The sequence below is a fragment of the Esox lucius genome, chromosome 16 (assembly GCF_011004845.1).
Source record: "Esox lucius isolate fEsoLuc1 chromosome 16, fEsoLuc1.pri, whole genome shotgun sequence".
NCBI classification, from domain to species: Eukaryota; Metazoa; Chordata; class Actinopteri; order Esociformes; family Esocidae; genus Esox; species Esox lucius.
In genome coordinates this window covers 30,419,872-30,443,729 of record NC_047584.1, presented here as the reverse complement: position 1 = coordinate 30,443,729, position 23,858 = coordinate 30,419,872, and the positions used below count along the sequence as shown (strand labels likewise).

At 44.2% G+C, this 23,858-nt stretch overlaps 2 protein-coding genes across 4 annotated transcripts in view; one reads left to right on the top strand and one right to left on the bottom strand.

The window, feature by feature from the left end:
• Positions 1-116: 116 nt before the first annotated feature.
• On the bottom strand, positions 117-8,301 carry gpd1l (glycerol-3-phosphate dehydrogenase 1 like). The gene is made up of 8 exons (XM_010892719.5): positions 7,809-8,301; positions 6,868-7,045; positions 6,164-6,304; positions 4,023-4,161; positions 3,626-3,738; positions 2,584-2,820; positions 2,342-2,448; positions 117-1,446 (listed from the first exon to the last, which is right to left on the bottom strand). Exons 1-8 carry the CDS (start codon positions 7,850-7,852, stop codon positions 1,350-1,352), a joined length of 1,056 nt encoding a protein of 351 aa, XP_010891021.1. The 5' UTR covers positions 7,853-8,301; the 3' UTR covers positions 117-1,349.
• Positions 8,302-8,636: 335 nt separating this feature from the next.
• The window catches only part of osbpl10b (oxysterol binding protein-like 10b), a 58,938-nt gene continuing 43,716 nt past the window's right edge, over positions 8,637-23,858 (top strand). For 2 of the 3 annotated variants that reach the window (XM_020054937.3, XM_020054936.3), the window contains exons 1-4: positions 8,637-9,105; positions 17,234-17,409; positions 19,515-19,594; positions 22,859-23,185. In XM_020054937.3, the coding sequence (XP_019910496.3) occupies positions 8,888-9,105; positions 17,234-17,409; positions 19,515-19,594; positions 22,859-23,185 (801 nt within the window). In that variant the 5' untranslated portion in view covers positions 8,637-8,887. The remainder of the gene's footprint in view (positions 9,106-17,233; positions 17,410-19,514; positions 19,595-22,858; positions 23,186-23,858) is intronic. The other variant, XM_020054938.3, reaches the window with a different exon arrangement.

Here is a 23,858-nt window from a genome sequence, read left to right as displayed (position 1 = left end):
AGATTACAGAGGTTTCCTCTAAGGCAAGAATTTGTTTAATAAACATGCGAATTAACGATCATCAAATGGGTCCCTGAAAATAACGACTGTTTGCCTCAAAGGTAATTATTTTCAACCCCCCCCCCCCCCCCCCAATTAGCATAATCTATTCTTCCCTGCATAACAAAATGACAACACAAAAAGTTGCAGATTGACCTACAGAGCCACATTTGAGCCCTAATGGATGGCTGGTAACATCAGAGGTAATTTAGGTTCCACAGAAATGAAGGACACTAGCTCGTACCCGTAGATATGTCATTGTGAGGACTTAGCAACACATGAGGCTCATTCCTTTCACACAACAAAACTGTTACACAAGTCCATATAACTTTGGTCTTAGAGGGACGCAATAGCTTGGTACCTTCTAATCAGGGGCCTATTCAGACTCAACAACAGGTGTGTAAATAACTACCCGATAGAAACAAAAAACATGTTATGAGTTGATCCCAGTTGTTATAGTTTCTGTTGTGCAACGTTTGGTCCCTGTTTTACTATGTTGACATTTGGAATAATTTAGTTGTCTAGTTTAATGTATGGGCAATTACAATTGCTCAACGGCAGATTGTTCACCTTGTCGGTTTGGGATTTCAAACTGGACACCCTTTAATGACTGGGCCCAACCCTCTAACTGCATGGTGACCTGCTGCCCCACATCGCTGACACAGAACTCACAGACAGGACAAACCTACAGGGTGTGGAGAGATCCAAAAATTACAAAAAAAACTATCATAAAATAATAAAAACAGTGTTGTCCTACTTTGTTACTGAAATGTCTTGCCATCATCCACAAGGGGGCAGTCTTATATGCGGTGTTAGACTGTAGCTGGCCCCGGAATGTCACGACAGAAAAGAGAAACTGTCAGTCTCAGGGGGAGATTAGCAAGAGGGTGTTAGGTTCTCTCTGACATGAGGTCAGGAAAAAGGGTGGGTTAGGGCGGCACAAAATGGCGTCGGTTCGGACCTTGTGGAGACAACAGCTGCCTTACGGGCGGAGCTCAGAGCTGAGCCACTGGAGAGGCGCTAACCCCATGATTCTGTAGACGTCTCGTCTGCGTGTATTTCCCATTGTAGCTTCTGTGTGTGACGTGGGCAGTGTCATTTAGGCCATGCTGTAGTGATTTCCAGAACAGTTCATTGGCTGATCCCATCGGGTGGGATCAGCCAATGAAGTGGGAAGTCCCACCGGGTGGACTACATTAAAACGGTGAATTCCTTCAGTGGCGATGTCCATGCTAGACCATGCTTCCTCCCAGTAGAGTCCTCTATCCATCCCTGCTGGTTCTCTGGGGATAGCCTAGCACACATGGCACTCACAGGTGCTCCGGGTGGCTCTGTAGGCAGGAGATCATTTCACGCACTGGCCTTCCCTCGAAGCAGATCTGATACACAGCCGCGAACAGGGGGAACCTGGGACAGACAGAACAACACAGGGCGTAAATTCGAACTAATATAAACGTATCTTTCTCCAGAGTACTGAGATTCAGCCAGGCCTCGTTGGCGTTATTTTAGCAGCATGCTATTATGCTGGCAGCACTTTTCTTTATCACAATAAAAGCCATCATTGACAACTTAGTCTGTAAAAAAAGAACAGACAAGAACAACATTGGAACGGACATTAAACATAAATTGACAGACTACATTGTTAACTATATTGCTTTATATATTTCAATGATGGCTTTTATTTTATTTTTTTAATCTGAGTTAACGCTGGCTAGCATAATGTCCTGCTGCTAAAAGAACAGTAATGAAGCCTTGAATGGGCATCAGTAAGCAGAGCACGACACACTCCCATGCACTTTGCACCCGTGTGGCTCTGTCGGCACAAAACAGTATGGTTCCCATCAGGCCCACAGTTAGGTGAAAAAGTTCATCAAGGAAAGATTTTTTTGGGACAAATGGATATTGGGGCTAAATTCTGACCACATTCAGTGATAAAGGTAACAGCCAATTTAACAATTGGAACATAAGGAAATTGCATTTCTGTTTATTTTAATTACATAAATGGTTTCATGGTTTTATGTTTTACAGTATGCACACCCCTACCCTTTCCATCACATAAAATGGCTAAAATCGGAATCAGGTGCATAAAAACTGGTGCAAATGGTTTGAAAAAAAGTAGAGAATACCTGAGAGGTTTGTGCCAAATATTCATAGGTACCAATAATGTAAAAACCAAAAGACAACTTTACGGGGGATGTAGTTACTTTTTCACGTATGTAAGCATTCGTGACTGCAAATCCCTTTCGATAAAAGCGCTTTCCATCCGGCACAAGTAATACGAAGAGGAAAAAGTGACACTCACTTGTCCACGAGGCCCTTCTCTTTGAGAATGTGGTAGACCTCAGCGGAAGTGGCCGGACCCTGGAGCTTCTGTCCGTTTAACATCTCCTGCTCCAGAACCTCAATGGTCTGGCAGGGAGACAAACACACATGGGCGTATGTCGGGGACGGACACACTACTGTGTACAAACCGAAACGGAAACACACCTCCGAGTGATGACGAAAGATTCATGTCCATGTACAGCGCCGGGGTTTGCCCCTTACCTTCCCGGTTTTGGCGAACGCCTCGGCCACGCGACGGTTGCGTCCCCCGTAGCAGGTCGTGATGAGGTCAGCGACGCCGCAGCTCTCCAGGAAGGTGGCAGAGGACACGACCCCGTCCTTGCTGAAGAGTTTAGCGAAGGCAATCATCTCCATGAGTCCCAGCCGGATCACGGCCGCCTTGGTGTTGTCGCCACAGCGCAGCCCGTCACAGAACCCGGCTCCCACCGCCACGATGTTCTGACCATGAGACGGATCGCACATGCTACGTTAACGGGTTATTACAATGTTATTACCGTTTTTCCAAACGTGTAAACACTTTGCACACAAACAGCAATAAAGAAGACCATACAAGTGAGACTTGATTGGGCACCCGACATTGGCAACAGACAAAGCCCTGTGGCGAAACCCGTGCCTCAAGGCATTATTTTGTTTGGGCCCTGTTATGCTTTATTTGGGGTGGTAAAATAAATAAATATGGATAGTAAGGTAGTATGGTGTGTACATTCAGGGCTCCATAGAATAACAGGTGGGATGTGATGGTGTGTACATTCAGGGCTCCATAACATAACAGGCGGGATGTGATGGTGTGTACATTCAGGGCTCCATAACATAACAGGCGGGATGTGATGGTGTGCACATTCAGGGCTCCATAACATAACAGGCGGGATGTGATGGTGTGTACATTCAGAGCTCCATAACATAACAGGCGGGATGTGATGGTGTGTACATTCAGAGCTCCATAACATAACAGGCGGGATGTGATGGTGTGTACATTCAGAGCTCCATAACATAACAGGCGGGATGTGGTGGTGTGTACATTCAGAGCTCCATAACATAACAGGCGGGATGTGATGGTGTGCACATTCAGGGCTCCATAACATAACAGGCGGGATGTGATGGTGTGCACATTCAGGGCTCCATAACATAACAGGCGGGATGTGATGGTGTGTACATTCAGGGCTCCATAACATAACAGGCGGGATGTGATGGTGTGCACATTCAGGGCTCCATAACATAACAGGCGGGATGTGATGGTGTGTACCTTCAGGGCTCCACAGAGCTCTACGGTATCCGCATCGTCCACCACGGTGATCCTGAAGTTCGGCGTCTGAAGGAGCTCCTTGAAGAGAAGGCCGTTCTCCATAGACTTACTACCTGTTAAAGCAACACAGCTTCCATCAAACACCCGGCCGGCCAATCAGTCCAGCTCTGATAAGACACTGTATCGCCATTTATCTTCCTATCTTGTTGTGTGCTATCACTTCAGAGATGACTGCATTAGCAGCGTAATCTAACGTAGGTAATGAGTTAGGTCATGAATTGGTCAGGGACAACATTTGAAATGTTTTAGCAACCCCGGCGATTATATATTCTTTTAAATAAAATCTAAGGGGTCCATCTACACATTATACTGGTGAATGAGGTTTGAGAATTCTCACCAATGGTGGTCTCACAAAAGTTCTCCGCCGCCACCTCATTGGCGATGTTAGCCCCCATTAGAACACTGACGTCTATATCCATCTTCTCTCGGATGATGTCAGAGATGAGCTTCAAGCCCTCCGGTCCCTCATCTATCCCCTGCAGGTGGGAAAGACACAGGGGGACGTCACACGCAGGCAGGCCAGAAAGAGAGGCAAAAGTAAGCGAGCCCTTTGAAAGAGATGAAGTGCGAGGAGGCAGCCTATAACCAGAGGGAGAGAGAGGAATGGTCTGACACCTCCAATATGGCAGCTTGTCAATGTACAGCTGACCTACTCTCCATCCTCTAGAATCAGACTACACTACTCTCTCCTGTTGACCCTGATGAGATCTGGCCTGGGAATGGGCGTACTGATCCAAGAGGACGGTACGCCCCCCAAAGATCTGTTGAAGTATTTAACGTCACCAGCCAGATGTGAAAGCACAGATTCTCTAGAGACAGAGAAGAAACCGGCCAAGGATGTCGACCAGCGGTCTAGATAGACTACAACTGGGTCACGAATGAGTACTCAGCTCTTCGTTGTGGTCTCAGTACAAAGAACAGCCTAGAAAATAAATAGTGAGTATTCACAGAGTAGCCTAAAAAAAAAGGTTGACTAATAAATGAACCCTAACACCTGTAATAATATCTGATTACTCCCTTTGAGAAAAGAGAAGCAAAGATTACCAAATGCTAAAGTAGAACATTGTCTTCACCAAATTAAAAGATGTGTCTAGAGAAATTAATTAAGTCGTTTTAGACGTATGTTTAAATGCCTCTTCACTAACATAAATCAAAATAATTTGGCTTCTAACCCCCCTAAAAAATACCTTTTAACAAAGGCCCTTCTGTTCGGGAGCTTTAATTCCCAACTCCTCTCTGGCCAAATCCAGTGGTTTTAAACAGCCACTTCAATGTCCCTGAAGCCACGCAACGCAGGGCTTTCAGCTCTGACACAACACATGGCTGTCACTATGCACTAAACCTCTCTGTTGTTATGGATAGAAGGACATTAGGGGTGTCTGTCAGGCTTTTGGTAAACACTGCTCAACTGTCCCTAAATGGACAGAATCCATCACATTTCGTTAGGCCAGTGTTTTATTACATAACAGCTTTTAGTGGGTTTTATCCCCAGAGCATTGGGAGCTTGTCATTGCTTTGGCCGCACTGATCCGCTGAAAACATAAATGAAACGAGAACGGTACTCCCGTGTCCGTCTGTCTGTCAAAAAGTTGAAACTAATCTAAACTTTCTGTCAGGTGAAAATGATGACTCCCATTGATGAAAGGATGGAAAAGGACTTCTACAGATGAAAGGCACGAGGCAGTTGGTTACACACCCGCTGAGTGAGAGACGGACAGGCCTGTTTCCCCCAGACAATTTGCCGGCGCCGTCGGTGAGACTGATCAGAAAGACACTTCATCCGTTTTTTTTTTGGACGAGGCAATCTGTCAGGCCTGCAACGAGTGTCGCCGCGCAGTGCCAAGGTCAGCCTCTGATAACAACAGATAATGGCTATGCGCTCGGTGTGGCTAGGCTCCATTTGTGGGAATGGTCAGAGAGCACAGGCTAGTGATAATGGCAGCGATAGAAAGGATAAACACTGTATCATTCCGACAGAGAATGTGGCAGCCCCTCTATGTAAATCTCTATTCACACATGGTGTGCCAAGCATCTGCTTGTCATGACACAGCGCTTGGGTCCTTGACAGTAATTCAAAGAGACCACGTTAGTCCGCGCGAGTCATCCGCTGAATGATATCAACAACAAAAAACTCTAGATCTGTCTTCAGGGCTAAAAGTGGACTACAAGGAGAAGGGAGAATTAGGAGAACGCTGAGAGTAGAGCGGGTTCCTCTTGCCTTGTGGGTACCAGGTGGCAGAGGTTTCTTCTTTAGGCTTTTTGTGTTCGACGCTCTGTCAGCATGCACACCAGGCCTTACCCCTTCTACAGTGAATCCAGCGTGTTCCTCTGTTTATAATCATCATCTGTCTTTAGCACCATTTCAATGTGCAGGGACTATGGTTGAAAATGTGCCACCTGGCTAACCCCAGCCCTGCACAGCTAAGAGTAAACGGTTAGCAGGAACACAGCGTCTGGCTTGGTGAGATCCTGCAGTACCTTGATGAGTGTTATCCCCCGGGCTGTCCTGGACACACAGTCTACCATCTCATCACACAGCCCCCTGATGAACTGGTGAGGAACCACGAACACCAGCAAGTCGGCTCCTTCAGCTGCGTCCCGGAGGTGGGGTACGGCCACCTGAGCAGCAGGAGGGAGAAAAAGGGGAGTGGGGGGAGAGGAGACACGGTGGAAGGAGGAGGGAGGAAAGCGGTGGGGGAGGCAGAGTCGGGAGAAATACGGAGGGAAATGGAGAGAGGAAGAGAATGAGGGAGGAAGAGAGACAGAGAGGGATAGGAAAGAATGGAAAGGGTGAGAGAGAAAAGGGGAGCGGGGTGAGAAAAGAGGAGCGGGGGAGAAAAGGGGAGCGGGGGGAGAAAAGAGGAGCGGGGGGAGAAAAGAGGAGCAGGGGAGAAAAGGGGAGTGGGGGTAGAAAAGGGGAGCAAGGGGAGAAAAGGGGAGCGGGGGAGAAAAGGGGAGCGGGGGAGAAAAGGGGAGCGGGGGGAGAAAAGGAGTGAAAGAGAGGGAGCCGATAGAAGACATGATATCAACGGGGTTACAGAAATGCTTTGGTCAGCTGTGAGTTGGAATGGAATAAATATGTAAAATAGCTGTTAGGCCCCGAGGCTGGGAAACTCAGAGTCAGCATAACGTTTTAACTCTTTACACTGAGCCAATCTCCTCGGTCCAGACATGCCCCTTACCACGTTGTCCGGCAGTTTGTATCCAGGCAGGTACTTGACGTTCTCGTGGTCTGTGTTGATAATGTCAGTGAGCTTCCTGCCGTTCACGTTCTCCTCAAACACCCACATTTTGACCGTGGTGGCGAAGCGCTGCAGGGTCCGGGCATTTCCACCAACAATCCTGGCAATGGCCGAACCCCTGAGGGGAAGGCAAATCATTTAGGACATCCCTGATTCATCTAGAGCAATGACTAAGTGGAAATCATTCATGACATATGATGTATAGCTAACATGGCTTTTTGAATTCAGGGTCCCTAACACCCAGGTTTTATGACAGTGCATATCATATTGTGAGTGCATACCTTCACATTTTTGTCATTTAGCAGATACTCTTATCCAGTGCATGCATTTTAATATTGGCCCCGAGTGAGAATCTAACCCACAACAAACTAAGCATTGGGCCAATAGATTAAAAAAAAAAGCAAAGCATTCACAATTAGGCCAGTGGCAATATTCTGTCCAGGCTTGGGGGTAAAAATATTTGCTCATGCTAAAACATTATCATATTAAATTGCACTCTAGGGAAGTGCCCTCAACGTAAGTAGATTAAAAACTCCATGTTGCTCTGGCCAATATATGTTCCATTGTAGCGACTGTCAGGGATAACATATCGCCCTGTCACGGAGATACACAACAGATCTCTCTATTATAAAGCGATATGATATCGTTTACAATCGCTACAATTTAACGTTGCAGTTAGCTACAATGCAGCAGCACCCGCTTCAGCCGCACAAATACACACTGTAACAGGTAGACACCGCCAACTACCGCTTCTCTAGCTAGCTGGTTAGCCTATCGTCTACAGCCTAATACGAAATCTGACCCTCTATAGATATTAGGCATACTAGGCATAAAGCATGTCACCGATGAGAGCAGTGACCACAGATTGACCGAGAACTCACCAGTTTCCAGAGCCGACAATGCACACTTTTAAAGGCGCCGCCATTGGATATGTTTCTTAAATGTTTTGGAGATGGAAATGTTCAAAATGTATTGATTACAGAGATATTGGTACTGTATGAGGGTGTATCTAACAGAACAGCACCACTAGGCTACGGACTAGATTTTTGTAAATGTCATCGTCATCAAGGAGTTGCCGCACTGGAGCATTATGGGATTTGAAGTTGTTTGTGTTAACTGAATTTGTTTTCCAGTAGCATGCAACTAGCTACATGGTGCTTTGATATGTTATGTCCTTAGAGAAATGCTGCAGTGTTAAAACCAATGCATTCGTATGTGTCTGTGTTAGTTCATATACTTAATAAACAATAAACCTAACATATGGGCAAAAACAAATCCGGATTCAATATTGTGAACATATTATTAGCCTGTTTATAACATTATATTTTCTTTTTTAGATTGAGCTATGTAATTAAAGCTAATTGTAATAGAGAGCCAATTGATTATCAAATCCCTGCCTGTAATTGGCAAGGCAAATAACTGACTTTTTCATATAAAATATCTAAGTGTCATGTTTATTTTAAACTGAAAATAAATATTATTACCCGCTCATGCATGTATGTTGTGATTAATTATGTATTCATAAAATATATACACATTATTAGTTGTGACTCCTTCATTTTGTGTGGTAAATAAAGCTGTTTTTAGTGATTCAGTATACAGTAGACGATGAATCTCTACGACAGCGCTACAGTGTGGTTGGCTAAGAATCAGAGGGAGTGACCATCCCGGGATTTCCAGTAGAAAAACGCAGAAACGTCAGAGCCACCCACCAACACCGCAGCAAGACACGGAATACCCCCTCTTCTGTCTCATCTCCTCTTCTCAGGATATTAGTATTGGATACTGGGTCACTTTGTCGCCAAGAAACCGCACTGGTGAAAAAATGTGGTTGCCACTCCGCTGAAGTTCAGGAATCTCCAAAGCATTCGATCTTACCGTTTGGTTGTTCCATATTTAAAAAAAAAGATATAAATATTATCTTTACATCTCAACTAAAGACAACAAGCAGAGCTCAAACATGATCAACCCTGCATTATTCCATGGGAACCCCGTCGCACGGAGGTTGGACGGGAGTGGCGGTCCGTGTCCGCACAGCCCCGGATCTGAGGCAAGCACCACAGGCTTTGGCGTTGTGGTGTCCGGCAGCAGTGGATCCGCTCTGCATCACACCAACAAGAGGCGTCTGGAGGGGGTCCTAAATAAATACACCAACCTACTACAGGGCTGGCAGAACAGGTACCGTAGCTTAATGAGGGGCCATAGCTCTAATACAAGGAGATGCATGTTTCTCTATCTATACTATAACGCCCTGGAATAGAGCTATATGGTTCAGTTGTGTTGTGCCCCAGGAATCTTATTTAGTGGAAACTTTTCCCCCCAATTTAAGGCTAATGTATTTATTTGATATCCAGTGAGCCTATATTATTATATTTTATTATTTATTAGTAATATTACATCTAATCACAATCTCAGTGTAACTGAGTGTAACATTTAAAAATTCAGATCAAAAGGGGTGACATCAGATTTACTGTAGTTAGCTGACCTAGAGTCAATCTTCACCGGATACTGTGTATTGTAATGTATATTGGTTACAAGGGGGATGTCGCGTGTCCGCTACACTCTTCACAGAACAGGTGTTTTCTTACTGGAGCAACTGAAAAATTCTTTCGGTTTGGATTGTAGAACAATTGACTGTGTCTCCATCACTCCAGTGGCCAGCTTTTTAGGGTCAAATAAAACAGTGTTTGGCCACATGCAGAGGTCCGGGATAACCATTAACCGAAACATTCTCATAAACTGGTTTGCCATGGATGAAGTGCATGACCTAAGCCTACAAATATTTATAGACATTAAATATAGTTTATATAGCAGCATAGTGACTTTGTGGTGGCAGATATAGAGTCATTGTATAAAGGCAATATTAAGTCAGATATAAAGGCCTTATAATGGTATTATGAAATCAGACATGAAAGGCAGATACAGAGGGAGAAATGTAGGCATTATAGAGGCATTATATAGGCATTATTCAGAGGTATTACAGTGACATTATAGAAGCAGTAGATAAAGCCAGATGGCCCAATGTGTAGGAGAGCACCTGAGTGATTTGTTTTAGTCTGGGGTGAGGCCAGCAACAGACTTTATTTATATCTTAGGTTTCACTATCCCTTAACATCTATTACTATTGAGTGTGAATTCTATTGAGTGTGAATAGTATTCAGTGTGAATTCTATTCAGGATAAATTCTACTCAGGGTGCATTCTATTTGGTGTGAACACTATTCAGGGTGAAACAATATTCTGTGTTAACGCACCGTCGTATGTCCAGTCCACACAGGAAGTTATTGTAACAGACAGCCTGTCTCCCAAATAACCTCTTATCTCCCATTCCCTCCATAGTATCCTGCTTTTGATGAGAGCCCTGAGGGTCCCGGTAAAGTCACTGCACTATGTAGGGAATATCTAGAGCTATATTTGGGAGGTTGCCACGGCATTGCTGTGAATTAGGTGTGGTGGGTGGATGGTTGGATCTGAATGAAAATCAATGACTCATCCTCAACAGGAATGTCCCTCACCTCCCCTCCCCACTCCTCCTCTCCACTCCTCTTCTCTTCTCCCCTCTTCTCTCCATTTCTCTTTTCACTCTGCTTCTACCCCAGGCTTACTGTTCAGTGCTCTTGCTGCTGCTGTGTGTGTGTGTGCCTGTTGGTCTGCATTCATGTGTGATTGCATTCGTGGCAGCGCAGATTTGTGTGTGTGTGTGTGTGTGTGTCACTGTGTTTAGATCGATGGGAGAAGCTGTGAGTTGTGTAATGAGCTCTATGATCACAGTGTACTGCTGGTAATGGTCACTGACTGACTCCCTGTCGGTCTGTCTCTCTCTGTGTGTGTTCTCTTGGTGTGTGTGTGTGTGTTGTGTTCTCTTGGTGTGTGTGTGTGTGTTGTGTTCTCTTGGTGTGTGTGAATGTCTGACTGAGTTCTCAGTTGAGATGTCAGGAACAGTCCTGTTAATTAGGCTGTGATCTGAGTTGACTCCTGTACTGTTTCTGTCCTTCCTCCCTCCCTCTTTCTTCCTTCCTTCCTTCCTTCCTTCCTTCCTTCCTTCCGCCTCTTTCTGTATGTGTGCGTTTGCATCCATAATATGACAAATTATTTGAGCTGGGCACCAAACTATTAATTGTTAATTAACGGAGATAGCATTTTTCTTAATGTTTTAACGTTTAAGTTAACTGTGAAAATCATTATCGTGCTAATTAAATTATGTTACATTTAACTTCAGTTAACTCAAGTCAGTTACCCCAAAAACATAAATATACTTTTAAAACCCTCTAGAGTCCAAGCCCATTTTTCCTTCTGTCCGTAGTGGGAAACGTGACCAAATCCAATGCTTGCTGTGCTGAATATCTAGATGCTTTTTTCAACAAAAAAAAATTGTAAGATGCAGTACTGCAGTAAGATTGCATACAGTCTCTCAAGGCTTCTGTACGAAGATCATTGAAAAAGTGTTATTCTTATTCTCGCTTTGTTAGATGTTTTCACGTGTTTCTACAGATTTTAAAACATTTTTATAGTAATAATTAACGTAATGTTTGTCCCTGACGTCCGTTACATTTTTAACGGTTCAACTGATCAACTGTTATCAAGGTTCACTTTTCGGTGAACGGATTAACGGTTAACTAAGTAAACTTTTTTGGTTAACTGTGGCCAGCTATGGACAAATATAAGGTGCAGTATTCCAGGAAGTAACACCCTGATGACAACTGCATCTGTTTCAGCGTGGTTACCCTGTAGCAATATTAACACCCCCGACCGGTTCATAGCAGCGGACCGTCGAAGATGCAGAACATTCCGCACACAATGCAGGAGAAATACCTGCAATAGTTCTATAATTAGATCACCTCGTTGACTCCCAAGGTCTGTGCCTCTGCCGGCTGTGGTTCACTCAGACTCTTTGAACCACTAATGATTTGTTATTTGTTACATAGTTTTCAACCGGAACAATATAACGAGTGCCTCCGGTGCACGTGTACTGCTTCTGCGTGGGTTGGAATCCGGCCTGCTTCTCTTTAAGCAGAAAGAGAAGCATGTTAAACATAAAATGCCCCCCACAAAACGGTCGAGGCGTCAGATGTAATGCATACAAGTTATACTGAAAAGGAAGCATCCTGTCTCAACCTTGTACTCTGCTCCGATTCCGTTGTCGATTCTATTTGTGTTCCTAACATGCAGGCAGTGGAGTCTAGAGGTGGTTGAGAAGCGTGTCTGACATTTGTCAACCCCCGCACAGTAATTTTAACTTTGTGGTTTCAGTCCTGTCAAAAGGATTGCCTGTGTCGTGACAACAACGTTTAAAGGGAGGTCTCTGTGAATTGTAATTGTAACTAAGTTTCCAATAGTTCCATTTCAACTCGATTTTGGAGGAAACTGTCTAATGCGCATGTCTTGTCGATAAATGTTGGAGGGTTTATGCAGAAAGAGGGTGCTCCTTCATCTTTATTTCAAAGGATACTCACTGTAGTCCTCTAGTTAGAAATAACAAAACAAAAAAACATTACCATATAAAAAAAATATTCCCCTTTTTGTTTGAAGCTTGGCTTAAGCATGTCTGGGTATATTTCTTTGTTTACCAGTATCATGATATTACGACTCTGATCAGAAATACAAAGTCTGATTGGCTCTTCATGGTTGTATGGAGGGCAGCATTAGTTATTTACTCTTACTGTCATACTGGAACTCTCACTCATCCTCTGACTCGTCCTCTGACCCCAAATAATACTCTAACATTCTCTGACCTAGACTCATCCTCTTAACTCATACTCTAACTCATACTCTAACTCATACTTTGTCCTCTAGATAGAAGTTCAGATGACCAGAAATTACACCAGGGTTCCAAACTGCATCGTTTCTTTGAACAGTTCTGCTGTCTTTTCTTTGGATTTTCCGACTGATGCGCTTAGTCACACCACAAACAGGCAATCTTGTGTAGCAAATTGGCATCTCTGAAACTCCCTCTTCAGTCTGGATAGGTCTTCTTTGGTGGCGCGACTGGGTTTTTGGGAGCTAGTCAAGAGGTGGTACTAGCTAAACACGCCGTGGGGTGTCCTTTGTACACACATAACATTGGCACCAAACATATAGACTCATGGGAAAAAGCAAGTACTTCCCGTGGAAATGTGTCTTTTATGTTTGGACACATGGATATGAGATCTTCATTTCAACACTGCCGACAGAAATTAGGAAGCCAAATAGTGACACTGAAAGATTATTCTTTGCAATCATTTATTCATCAGAAATCAACAGAAATGCAGAAAAAATAAATACATTTTTTGATTCAGTTGTTGCCGTTGACCCCTATTGGCTGAAATTATTTCTCACTCCTGTCTATGGTGCTGCCTCAACTTTGTCTTGTCCGAGGGCTTTCTTACATCCAGGACCTGCATCAAGACCCCCCATGGTATTTCCAGAGGGTGTTCTTTCAACTATCCGGAGGGGGTGTTTAGTTGTTCACATGACTGTACACACACACCCACACACCCACCCACATAAACTACAAGCACACATACACTGCAAAGAATCATACATGCATGCATACATACGTACACACACATAAAGAAGGCAAGGCAAGCATTGCCCAGGAGTCATGGCTACATGGCCACAAGAACAATATTGAAAAGGTGTAGCAAAAGGGTGTGGTGTGGCAGGAGAAGACGAGGAGAAAGAGAGAGAGAAATAGCAGATTGTGTGTGTGTGTGTGTGTGTGGGTATGTGTGGAGGGGGCGATCTCTCTCTCTGATCCTTCCGGATGATGCTTTGACTCTGAGCCTTACCCAGTCTGTTTGTGTGTGTGTGTGTGTGTGTCATGATGATCTGAGCCTTAACTGAATGTTAGCAGCTAGCTGCTGAGGTTGCCATCTGTGAGCGTGCTCTCTAAACCACTCTGTACTTGTTGTCTCCTAAAAGACAAATGTATAATGCATAGATACAGCTGCTAAATTTAGCCCACGCTCATAATCAGAGACTGCCGTTAAAGTTGTGTATTGTGTTCAATGTCCTGACTGGGTAATCTTGTTTGATTACGCCAATGTTCTAGTTTTGTTGATATCTTTTAAATCCTCCGTCTGTGTGTTGAAATTATAATAAATTCATTCTTTTAATAGCAATATAAATGAATGTTGAGGAAATACTAAGGAGAATACCTCTTAATATTGCTCAACCCTGTTTCCAAAAAGGTTGGGACGCTGTGGACGCTTTTGAAAGTGAAATGTATTCCCATTCTTGCTTGATATAGGATTTCAGCTGCTCTACACTTTGAGGTCACCTTTGTCGTATTTTTCATTCCACAATGCGCCAAAAGTTATCAATGGGTGACAGGTCTGGACTGCAGGCAGGGCAGTTTAGCACCCATACTCTTTTACTACAGAACCATGCTGTTGTAATATCTGCAGAATGTGGTTTGGCATTGTCTTGCTGAAATTAGCAAGGGTAACCCTGAAAAAGACATTGTCTGGATGGCAGGATATGTTGCTCCAAAACCTGTATATATTGTTCAGCATTAATGCTGCCTTCACAGATGTGCAAGTCACCCAAGTCATGTGCACTAATGCACCCCCATACCATCGTGGATGCTGGCTTTTCGTGTGCAAATAAGAAGCCTCTTTAGTCAGGAGGTCCTTGATTCCCTAAAATAATTTCAATTCTTAATTTGTCAGACCACAGGACAGTTTTCCACTTTGCCTTTGAAACAGCCGAGAGAAGGCGGTGGCGTTTCTGGATCTTGTTTATATATGGTTTCTTCTTTGCATGGTATAGTTTTAACTTGCATTTGTGGATGCGGCATCATACTGTGTTCACAGACAATGGTTTTCAGAAGTGTTCCTGAGCCCATGCAGTGATTTCCACTACAGAATCGTGTCTGTTTTTAATGCAGTGCCACCTGAGGGCCTGAAGATCACAGCCCTCCAATATTGGTTTTCAGCTTTGTCCCTTGAGTACTGAGATTTCTCTGGATTCTTTCAATCTTTTAATGATATTATGTACCATTGATGATGAGATCCCCAAACTCTTTGCAATTTTATGTTGAGAAACTTTATTGTTAAATTGTCGCACTATTCGCCTGTGCAGTCTTTCACAGAGTGGTGAACCCCTCCCCAACCTCACTTCTGACAGACCCATCCTCTCTAGAATGATCTTTTAATACCCAATCCTGTTACTGACATGTTGCCAATTTTCCAAATTAGTTATGTGATATTCCACCAGGTTTAGTTTTTTTAGCAGCACATCAAATTCAAAATCAGCCAAAATCAGCCCAACTTCTTTGGAAACGTGGTTGTACTAAAAACCAACTATTAACAAATAAGCTACTGCATGCCCTGGTTAGTGTTTAATGTAAAAGTTCTGTCAACGGTTAAGGGTTTTATGTCAGAAAGCATAAATAGTGATAGTCTCATCAGTATGTCAGTAGGAGTGTATAGTCTTGTCATTTGGGCTGATAGTCTTGTCATTTGGGCTGATAGTCTCGTCAGTATGTCAGTAGGAGTGGATAGTCTTGTCATTTGGGCTGATAGTCTTGTCATTTGGGCTGATAGTCTCGTCAGTATGTCAGTAGGAGTGGATAGTCTTGTCATTTGGGCTAATAGTCTTGTCATTTGGGCTGATAGTCTCGTCAGTATGTCAGTAGGAGTGGATAGTCTTGTCATTTGGGCTGATAGTCTTGTCATTTGGGCTGATAGTCTCGTCAGTATGTCAGTAGGAGTGGATAGTCTTGTCATTTGGGCTGATAGTCTTGTCATTTGGGCTGATAGTCTCGTCAGTATGTCAGTAGGAGTGGATAGTCTTGTCAGTAGGGCTGATAGTCTCGTCAGTATGTCAGTAGAGTTGATATTCTTGTCAGTATGTCCATGTGATTTGATCCTGGGTTCAAATATTTCCACGACCATTGATAATCTCTGACCAGCTGTCTTAAACTCTCACGCACTTCGCACCTACATTTATTGCAGTATCATGTGTTGTGTTTTTATCTTGTTTTTCCTGGCTCAGATACAAAATGATCCTGGTGGTGTATTTCAGTGTGTGAATCATTTTTATAATAACGACAACATACGTGTATCACACACACACAAACACACATACCCACACAAACACACATACACACACACACCCGTTTTAAACATATTCTGTACATACCTTCTTCTACCTTTTACTGTAGTGTGTGTGAGGTGGTTGGGAAACCAGGCAGCAGGTAGTTTTTTAATAGTGATTTAAATTATTTATAATAGCCATGCTATTTTACAGTCCTTCCTTTCTTCATCCCTCTATCCACCCCCCCACCCCCCCCCACCACACACACACACACACACACACACACACACACACACACACACACACACACACACACACACACACACACTGCCCAAGACACATCTGGCTGTGTGAGATGCTTCATGACCGCAATAACAAATATAAAACAAAAGCCCTCAGATGCATGTGCCGCCATCTGAGGGCTTTTGAAAGAATAATTATAAGAATGTAATAAGAATTATTATAAGAATGTAATAAGAATAATTATAAGAATGTAATAAGAATTATTATAAGAATGAAATAAGAATTATTATAAGAATGAAATAAGAATTATTATAAGAATGTAATAAGAATTATTATAAGAATGTAATAAGAATAATTATAAGAATGAAATAAGAATTATTATAAGAATGTAATAAGAATTATTATAAGAATGTAATAAGAATAATTATAAGAATGTAATAAGAATAATTATAAGAATGTAATAAGAATGACAGTGAAGTACAGTATTGTCCCAGCAAATACTGTCAAAAGCAATGTTATAGCATGTTGGCTTATCTTCTGAGTCGTCTCCCGGGTTATTTAGTGCCTTAGTTTCAAAGTTCTATTGGTCACATGGACGTTTTAGAAGCGTTTTTTTCCAGTGTAGCAAAACGCTTCTATCTCGGGCTCTTTAACAATGCAGTTGGTTTAATAAAGTAACTCAATATAAGACAAGAAAGCGAAGGTCAGGATAATTTTTTATACTCAGGAAAAAAAACTTCTTGTCACCATGTTTCCTCTGGCTAAAAGTGCACTTCCCTGGAACTAGGACAGGACTCTGGCTAAAGGATAAAACATTATAGATTATAATGTTTGTTTTCTGTGGAAGTATGGCTGAAGGATAAAGCTCTATAGACTATAATGTTTGATTTATATGGACATATGGCTGAAGGATAAAGCACTATAGACAATAGTCTTTGATTTATATGAAAATATGGTTTGTGTATCATGTTAGCCCCGCTAATACAGCTAAATTGACCCCTGTTCAATGTTTTCCTCCTGATTCTGTTCTTCATCGTTTTCTGCAGGTATTTTGTGTTGGATCCAGACCTGGGACAGCTGCAGTACTTTGTGAATGAACACAGTAAGACCCAGAAGCCCCGCGGGTCCCTGCCCTTGATAGGGGCCCTGGTGGCCCCCAGCGAAGAGTTACCCCACATGTTCACCATACATTCTGCCACCGGAGAGGCCTACAAACTCAGAGGTGAACTGATTATGCTTATTACCTTCAGTCTGTTAGCCTGGCGGTTTTTCCTCGGAGCTCATATGATTATAATTAGCAGAGAACACTGACACTTAGGGATCAGATAGGTAACATGGCACAGTCTAAGAGGTGCAGTACTGGACCCCTTTCCCAGTATGTGTACATCACTCTTAACCAGGTCCCAGATCTTACTCTCTTGTGAACCACTATAATTGGGATCATAGGAGTTGACAAGACAGCTCGAGCAGATCTCAGGACAGGTCATTCTCCCCTCTGCGAGTAAGCCACTGGACACTTCACTCATTCACTGGACACCTTGCTCATCGACTGGTCACATCCCTTGTCCGCTGGTCACATCCCTAATCCAGTAGTCACGTCCCTCATCCACTGGTCACATCCCTTGTCCAGTGGTCACCTCACTCCTCCACGGCCTCGTTCCTAATTCACTGGTCACATCCCTCATCCACTGGTCATATCCCTTGTCCACTGGTCACATCCCTCGTCCAGTGGTCACCTCACTCCTCCACAGCCTTGTTCCTAATTCACTGGTCACATCCCTCGTTCACTGGTCACATCACTCCTCCACGGCCTCGTTCCTAATTCACTGGTCACATCCCTCGTCCACTGGTCACATCCCTCATCCAGTGGTCACCTCACTCCTCCACGGGCCCTAATCCACTAGTCCCTCTCGTTTATCCAGAGGCCTCCCCTTTCATCTCCTCTCCTTCACTGTAAACGAGCAGCATATTCTTCATTCCAGAGTGACATTTCAAAGTGTCCTTTCCTGTTTTTAAAAACAGAGCTTTCCATGCAGTTTACACTGCCTCAAACTTCCCCTTCGACCCAGGTGAGGCTGACCTAAGGCCTGAAAGACAAATGTTGCACTCATCAAAACAAACGCAGATTGATAAATTAGGTGATCTGGTGGAGGTGGCATGTAGACAGTTAAGTGGGTCATAACTGAGCTCTAACAAAGACGCGGCTACCAGGTTGTCTGACATCAGGGGTCAACTAATCTGCAGCTCTCCTTCTCGGTTTGAAATGCCAATTGCCATTTCAACATTGGTCTTTTCACACTCTCCGTCTTCATCCCAAATGGCACCCTATTAACCTCAGTTTTGCGCAGGAAAAAGTAGTACACTAAATGGTGGAATGGGGTGCCATTTGTGAGGCGGTCTCCACTACCTGACCCTCTGGGTGTACCCAGTTCTGGTTCTTGGTTTCTGTGACAGCTGACGGGTTCTGTGACAGGGGTCGGTTTCTGTGACAGCCGGAAACCAAATCCCACTTTGGTTTTCATCATCACACTGAGTCAAGCCTTTCGGGAGAGCACTTGCTGTGCAGGCATGTGGAGACTGGAGAGACATGCTGTAAGTCTCTATATTTGGGATGACTCATCCACTCTTGATAAAGCCACCGTGTGCTCTTGGTCACAGGACACAAACTGGATCTATTGCGTCATTTATGTTCTTTTAAAGTTTTACGAGTCGACATGTCGCTGACTTGGGTGGTGCAGTTAAAAACATGATTTTCCAGTTTCTCTTATTATATTTTCACACTATGAGGTCAACATGTCCCTCAGAAATTCTGGAAACGTTGATAATAAATGTGTTTTTTCGTAGGATTTTGACAGGAAAAAAATACCTGGAATTTTAGCTTGTTCAGGTGCAATGGAGATTTTGACCTAGATCATGACATCACAATCTGATCTGATTATAACAGACCAATGACAGTTCAGCTGGTAAGGGAATGGGCTCCAGACCACCCAATTCAATCCAATCAGAGGAGCGTATTTATAAATATCGCTTCAAACAGATATCCCAACGCCCACATAATCCAACAACTCAAGGTGCGGAGCTGAGAGAAAATACACAATGAAAAATATTAAAATAAATGAACCTCGGTTTATTACACACACAGAGATCATTTAAAAATATAGAGTGCATGGGAGTTCCTCTCACAATTGTGTTAATCTCTTTCGCTTCTTCTCTCACTTTATCTCAAATTCCCTCTGCCCTCTATATTTCTGGCTTCTTCCTCGCCTCCCTCTCTCGCTTCTCTGTGTCGCCGTCCCCCCCACCCCCCCACCCCCGTACACCCCATAGCGTCAGACGCCGGGGAACAGCACCTCTGGATGAGTCAGCTACAGCTTTGTGCCCGGCGCCACTCGGAGTCCAGTGCCAAGGTAGGCTATCCCTCCTCATCTTGTACCTCTTTGTATTATCCACACATTTCTCTTAGTGCTGGAGCATCTACAGTGTACAGTGTTCACCCATGGACAGTGTCTGGTTAGGACTGACTCAAGTTCCAAAAGGACATTGTGTCCAGTAAAATTAACATTATATTTGTCATTGTGCAGACACTATTGTCCAGTGTGACTCACAGGAGCAAATAGTGTGAAGTGCGTTACTCAATGGCAGACAAAGGTTATTTTCACCTTGTTGGCTCCATCCCTGTATCCTCTATATCATCCGTGTATCCTATATATCCATTCCTGTATCTTCTATATCATCCCTGTATCCTCTATCATCCCTGTATCTTCTATATCCATCCCTGTACCCCTACATCCATAAGGTGACTCCTTCCCATTCTATTCTACCACTCATATTGGCCACAGTAAAATCTCCTGAACACTACTGGCTTTTTGCTTTTCTCCTAAATATTGCCTTGTTTGTTTGTGTGTATATGTGTTTGGAATCATTTTGCCTTTAAAAAGTAATGTTAATCTCCTGATTTAACCTGGCTTTATTATCTGCTGCTTTCACTCCTTTTGTTTTTGTCTTTATCTTCCTGTAAGAGGCTTTCTGGCTGGGTAGTGTTGGATTACTTTAAGTAATGTTGGATTAGGTTAGATAAAGTTTGATTATGTTAGATAATGTATGATTATGTTAAGTAACATTGGATTATGTAAGGTGATGTTGGATTACATTAAGTAATGTTGGATTATGTTGGGTAATGCTGGATTATGCTGGGTAATGTTGAGTAATGTTTGGTAATGCAGGGTGAGGCTGGGTGATGCAGTTACTTCGAAATTTCAGTGGGGAATTGTGATATCAGCATTTTGTCATTTAATGATTAAGGGCAGGAAGCAGTCACAGACTTGCTTTTATTTGTTGCTCTCTGCTTCTTGTCCCTGACATTTGGGCTACAATATAGGGAATCGGGTGCCATTTCAGACAGACTTTTAGTGCCAAACCCATAGCGTGCAGCCCAATAATCTGGTGACAGTCGGGAGACATTTGTTATCTTTCTGATTGTTTATCAATCCAGAACGTTCTCTGCTTACTTCCTGTAAATCTAGAAAGATATGTACTGTATCCCTTAGTTTGTTTTCAATGGAAACACCTTCATGTTCATATGAGCTAATAGGTCCATTTAAAGAGCGATACTATTGAGAGGTTGACATTTCAACAAGGTCAGATTTCACTGTAAGAACATCTGTGTTCATTAGGTTGCAAAAACACACACACACACAAATCCAAACGCTTTTCAACAGAAAATAAAAACTAGCATGAAAAGGTTCAATCTTTTTGCCCATGTCTTTGGTGCCTGACCAAAACAACCCGGATCTTGGTCTAGCTAGTTCCTACTTCACCAGCCCTGGCCGGGCTTTAAGTCAAGCCATCGACAGAAGGGCTGTTTTTACGCTGCCTGAGGAGAGCAGTGCCACAGTAAATTACCTGGTAATCACTGTGCTGTCATCCTCTACATGTTTACTTGGTGAGCCAGTGCCTTGCCTTCCGTTCAGTCAGTATGGTCGAAGACGAGGAACATCCCAAGTTGAGTTGACACAAAATCCAAAACATCCCTCACTTCAATGTCATCAGGCCCCTACCTGATGACATTCAGTAACGGTAGAGGTTGTGTACACACTGTCAAACACAAAGTTCCTCTAGCTTTTGTGTGTGTCCGTGTACACAGCGATAAATGTCTTTGACCTGGCTGAGTTGACTTTTTGGATTTTTTTTGGATTGGCGTGGACAAGGCCACACGAGAAGCCGTTCCAATACCAAGTCTTGGGTAATGTTACAAGGGCGACGGAATAGGCCGGGGACACAGCTCAATGTAACTGACGGGAGAGGACAGAGTAATTAGGATGATGTGATTTACCTTGAGAGAAGAATGAGGGAGTTTATGTTTCACAAACGGACAGACATGGAGAGAGAGAGAGAGAGAGAGAGAGAGAGAGAGATGCCAATTACATAAACAGAGAACCAGGCCCATTAGTCCTATAGATAGACAGACATAAAGCTCATTAAACAGGCAGAGAGACAGACAGCTATCTAGGCCCGGCTAGTATATATAAACGAAACATGTCGTTCTGACTGTCTCAAATTAAATATGTTAACACTGATTGGTTTAGTGATGGACTTTGTATCAGTATGTATGGATAAAACAATCGGTCTGCCAGGTTGTTGGTTGACTGTCTGAAAGGAGAGTGTGCTTTTGTCCTTATCAGCGTGGTAAGATATTAGTCGGGTTTAACTGAAATTGAAATCCCGTTCAACCTGATACATTAGAACATTTACATTTCAGCCGTTTACATTTCGGGTCATTTGGCGAAACTGTGACATTAACTGTAGGCACTGGCGAGAATCCACAGTGGTCAACAGATATCCGTCGATGTGGTCACTGACCGCATGAGCCAGGCCCCATACGATGAGCGCATCCTGACGGTTTAATGGTGGACGTCTGGCTACCCAGGTGACAGCCGTGTGTCGGGGTGAACACAGGGCGGGGTTCACCCCGTGTGTCAGAGGAGTGTTGCACTGCACAGGGCGGGGTTGCACTGCACAGGGCGGGGTTGCACTGCACAGGTCGGGGCTGCACTGCACAGGGCGGGTTGTGTACGTCCTGTGAAACTGCTGTCGATACTGAAACCTAAGCAGAGGAGAGGCTCCCGTCCCCACTGTCACCTGAGCTGTGTTCTGATCGGCACTGTGGCTTAGCTGCTCCATCCCTACCCCCTCCACCGCATCCTCCATCCCTCTGCATCCTCCATCCCTCTGCATCCTCCATCCCTCCGCATCCTCCATCCCTCCGCATCCTCCTCTCCATCTATCGTCTTCCAATAGACCTCTACACTCTCTCCTCTCTGGATCTCTACCTCCTGCCCTACTCCCTCTCTCCTTCTCACCTCTTCCCACCTCCCTTCACTGGTCATTAGCCTCCTCCCTCCCTCTCTCCCTCCTCCCACTTACCCTCCCATGCCTGCCTGTGCGGCTGGCTGGTCGATCAGTTCCTGTCGTGTCAGACCAGCCAGACAGGCAGGCAGAAGATGCCCTTGTGCTTGACAGGAGAGCACGGCGGTTTTGGCGGAGTAGGAGCAAGAGGAGGAAGAGGAGGAGGAAGAGGTACACCTGGGAGCAAGCAGCAGGGTTGGCCTCCTCTTCCCGACTGTTCCTCCTCCAACTCCTCTCACTCCTGCTGCTGCTGCCGTCTCTTTCAGGGCACATCCTTCACCGCCTCCTCCTCAGCCCAGGGCCGGACTCGCAGCTTCTCCCTGCTCCCTCCTCAAGCCTGTCACCACCCTGCCCCGCCTGCCATCGCCTCCTCCTTTACCTCCTCCGCCTCCTCCTCGTCTGGCATCCAGAGAAAGCCTGTCTACCCTGGGGTTGGAGGGACTGGTGTGTTGCCCGCTGCCCCCATCATCACCATCACCCATCACAGATCCCCAGTGCCAGTCCGACGGGCTCGGAACCAGAACCACCATCGCCAGAACCACTTCCACCAGAACCACCACCCTGATCCAGGGAGGCTGAACCAGGTCAAAGAGGTAGGGCTATCGGGCCGTTGGCCACTGGGCCATGCGCCAGGATGATGTCTGATGGAGAGAGATGGGGAGAGAGAGAGAGAGAGAGAGAGAGAGGGAGAAAAGAAAGGAGAAACAGAAAGAAAACAGTAAGAGAAGGGTAGTTTTAATGTCTGAGATGGAGAGAGGGAACTTGGCAACTATTTTAATATTTTAGCCGTTTTAGATATCAGCCTACTAAAACTAACACACGTTAATGGCTGAAATAAAAATGCTGGGTTATTTTGGGTGAAGTACTATTCTGACACGGGTCTTTGTATTTCTGACCGTGGTCTCTGTAGTCTGACCCGAATCAAAGGGTATGACTGTGGCTGTAGTAGGACTGTCTGCAGGTAAGGCAGTCCAGAACTAGTTAGGGCTGTCAGCAAGTTGGGCTGTATACAACAACTTTTACCCTACGAGGTCCAGATCCGGCTGGTTGTCTGTTCTACCTCATCGTTAATGTCACCCATCTGGTGTCTCAGGTCTAAAAAAAGACCTGGAGACCCAGAGTTGACTGGTCAGGTGGTAGGACTGGATGCAGGTCATTTTTTTTATTTATGTAAAAAAGTTATCTAGTTGATTTGTTTTCATCTATAAGTATTATACATTAAATTGTCTTTCATTTTGATAAAAAAAGTATTGTTTTTTATTTAAA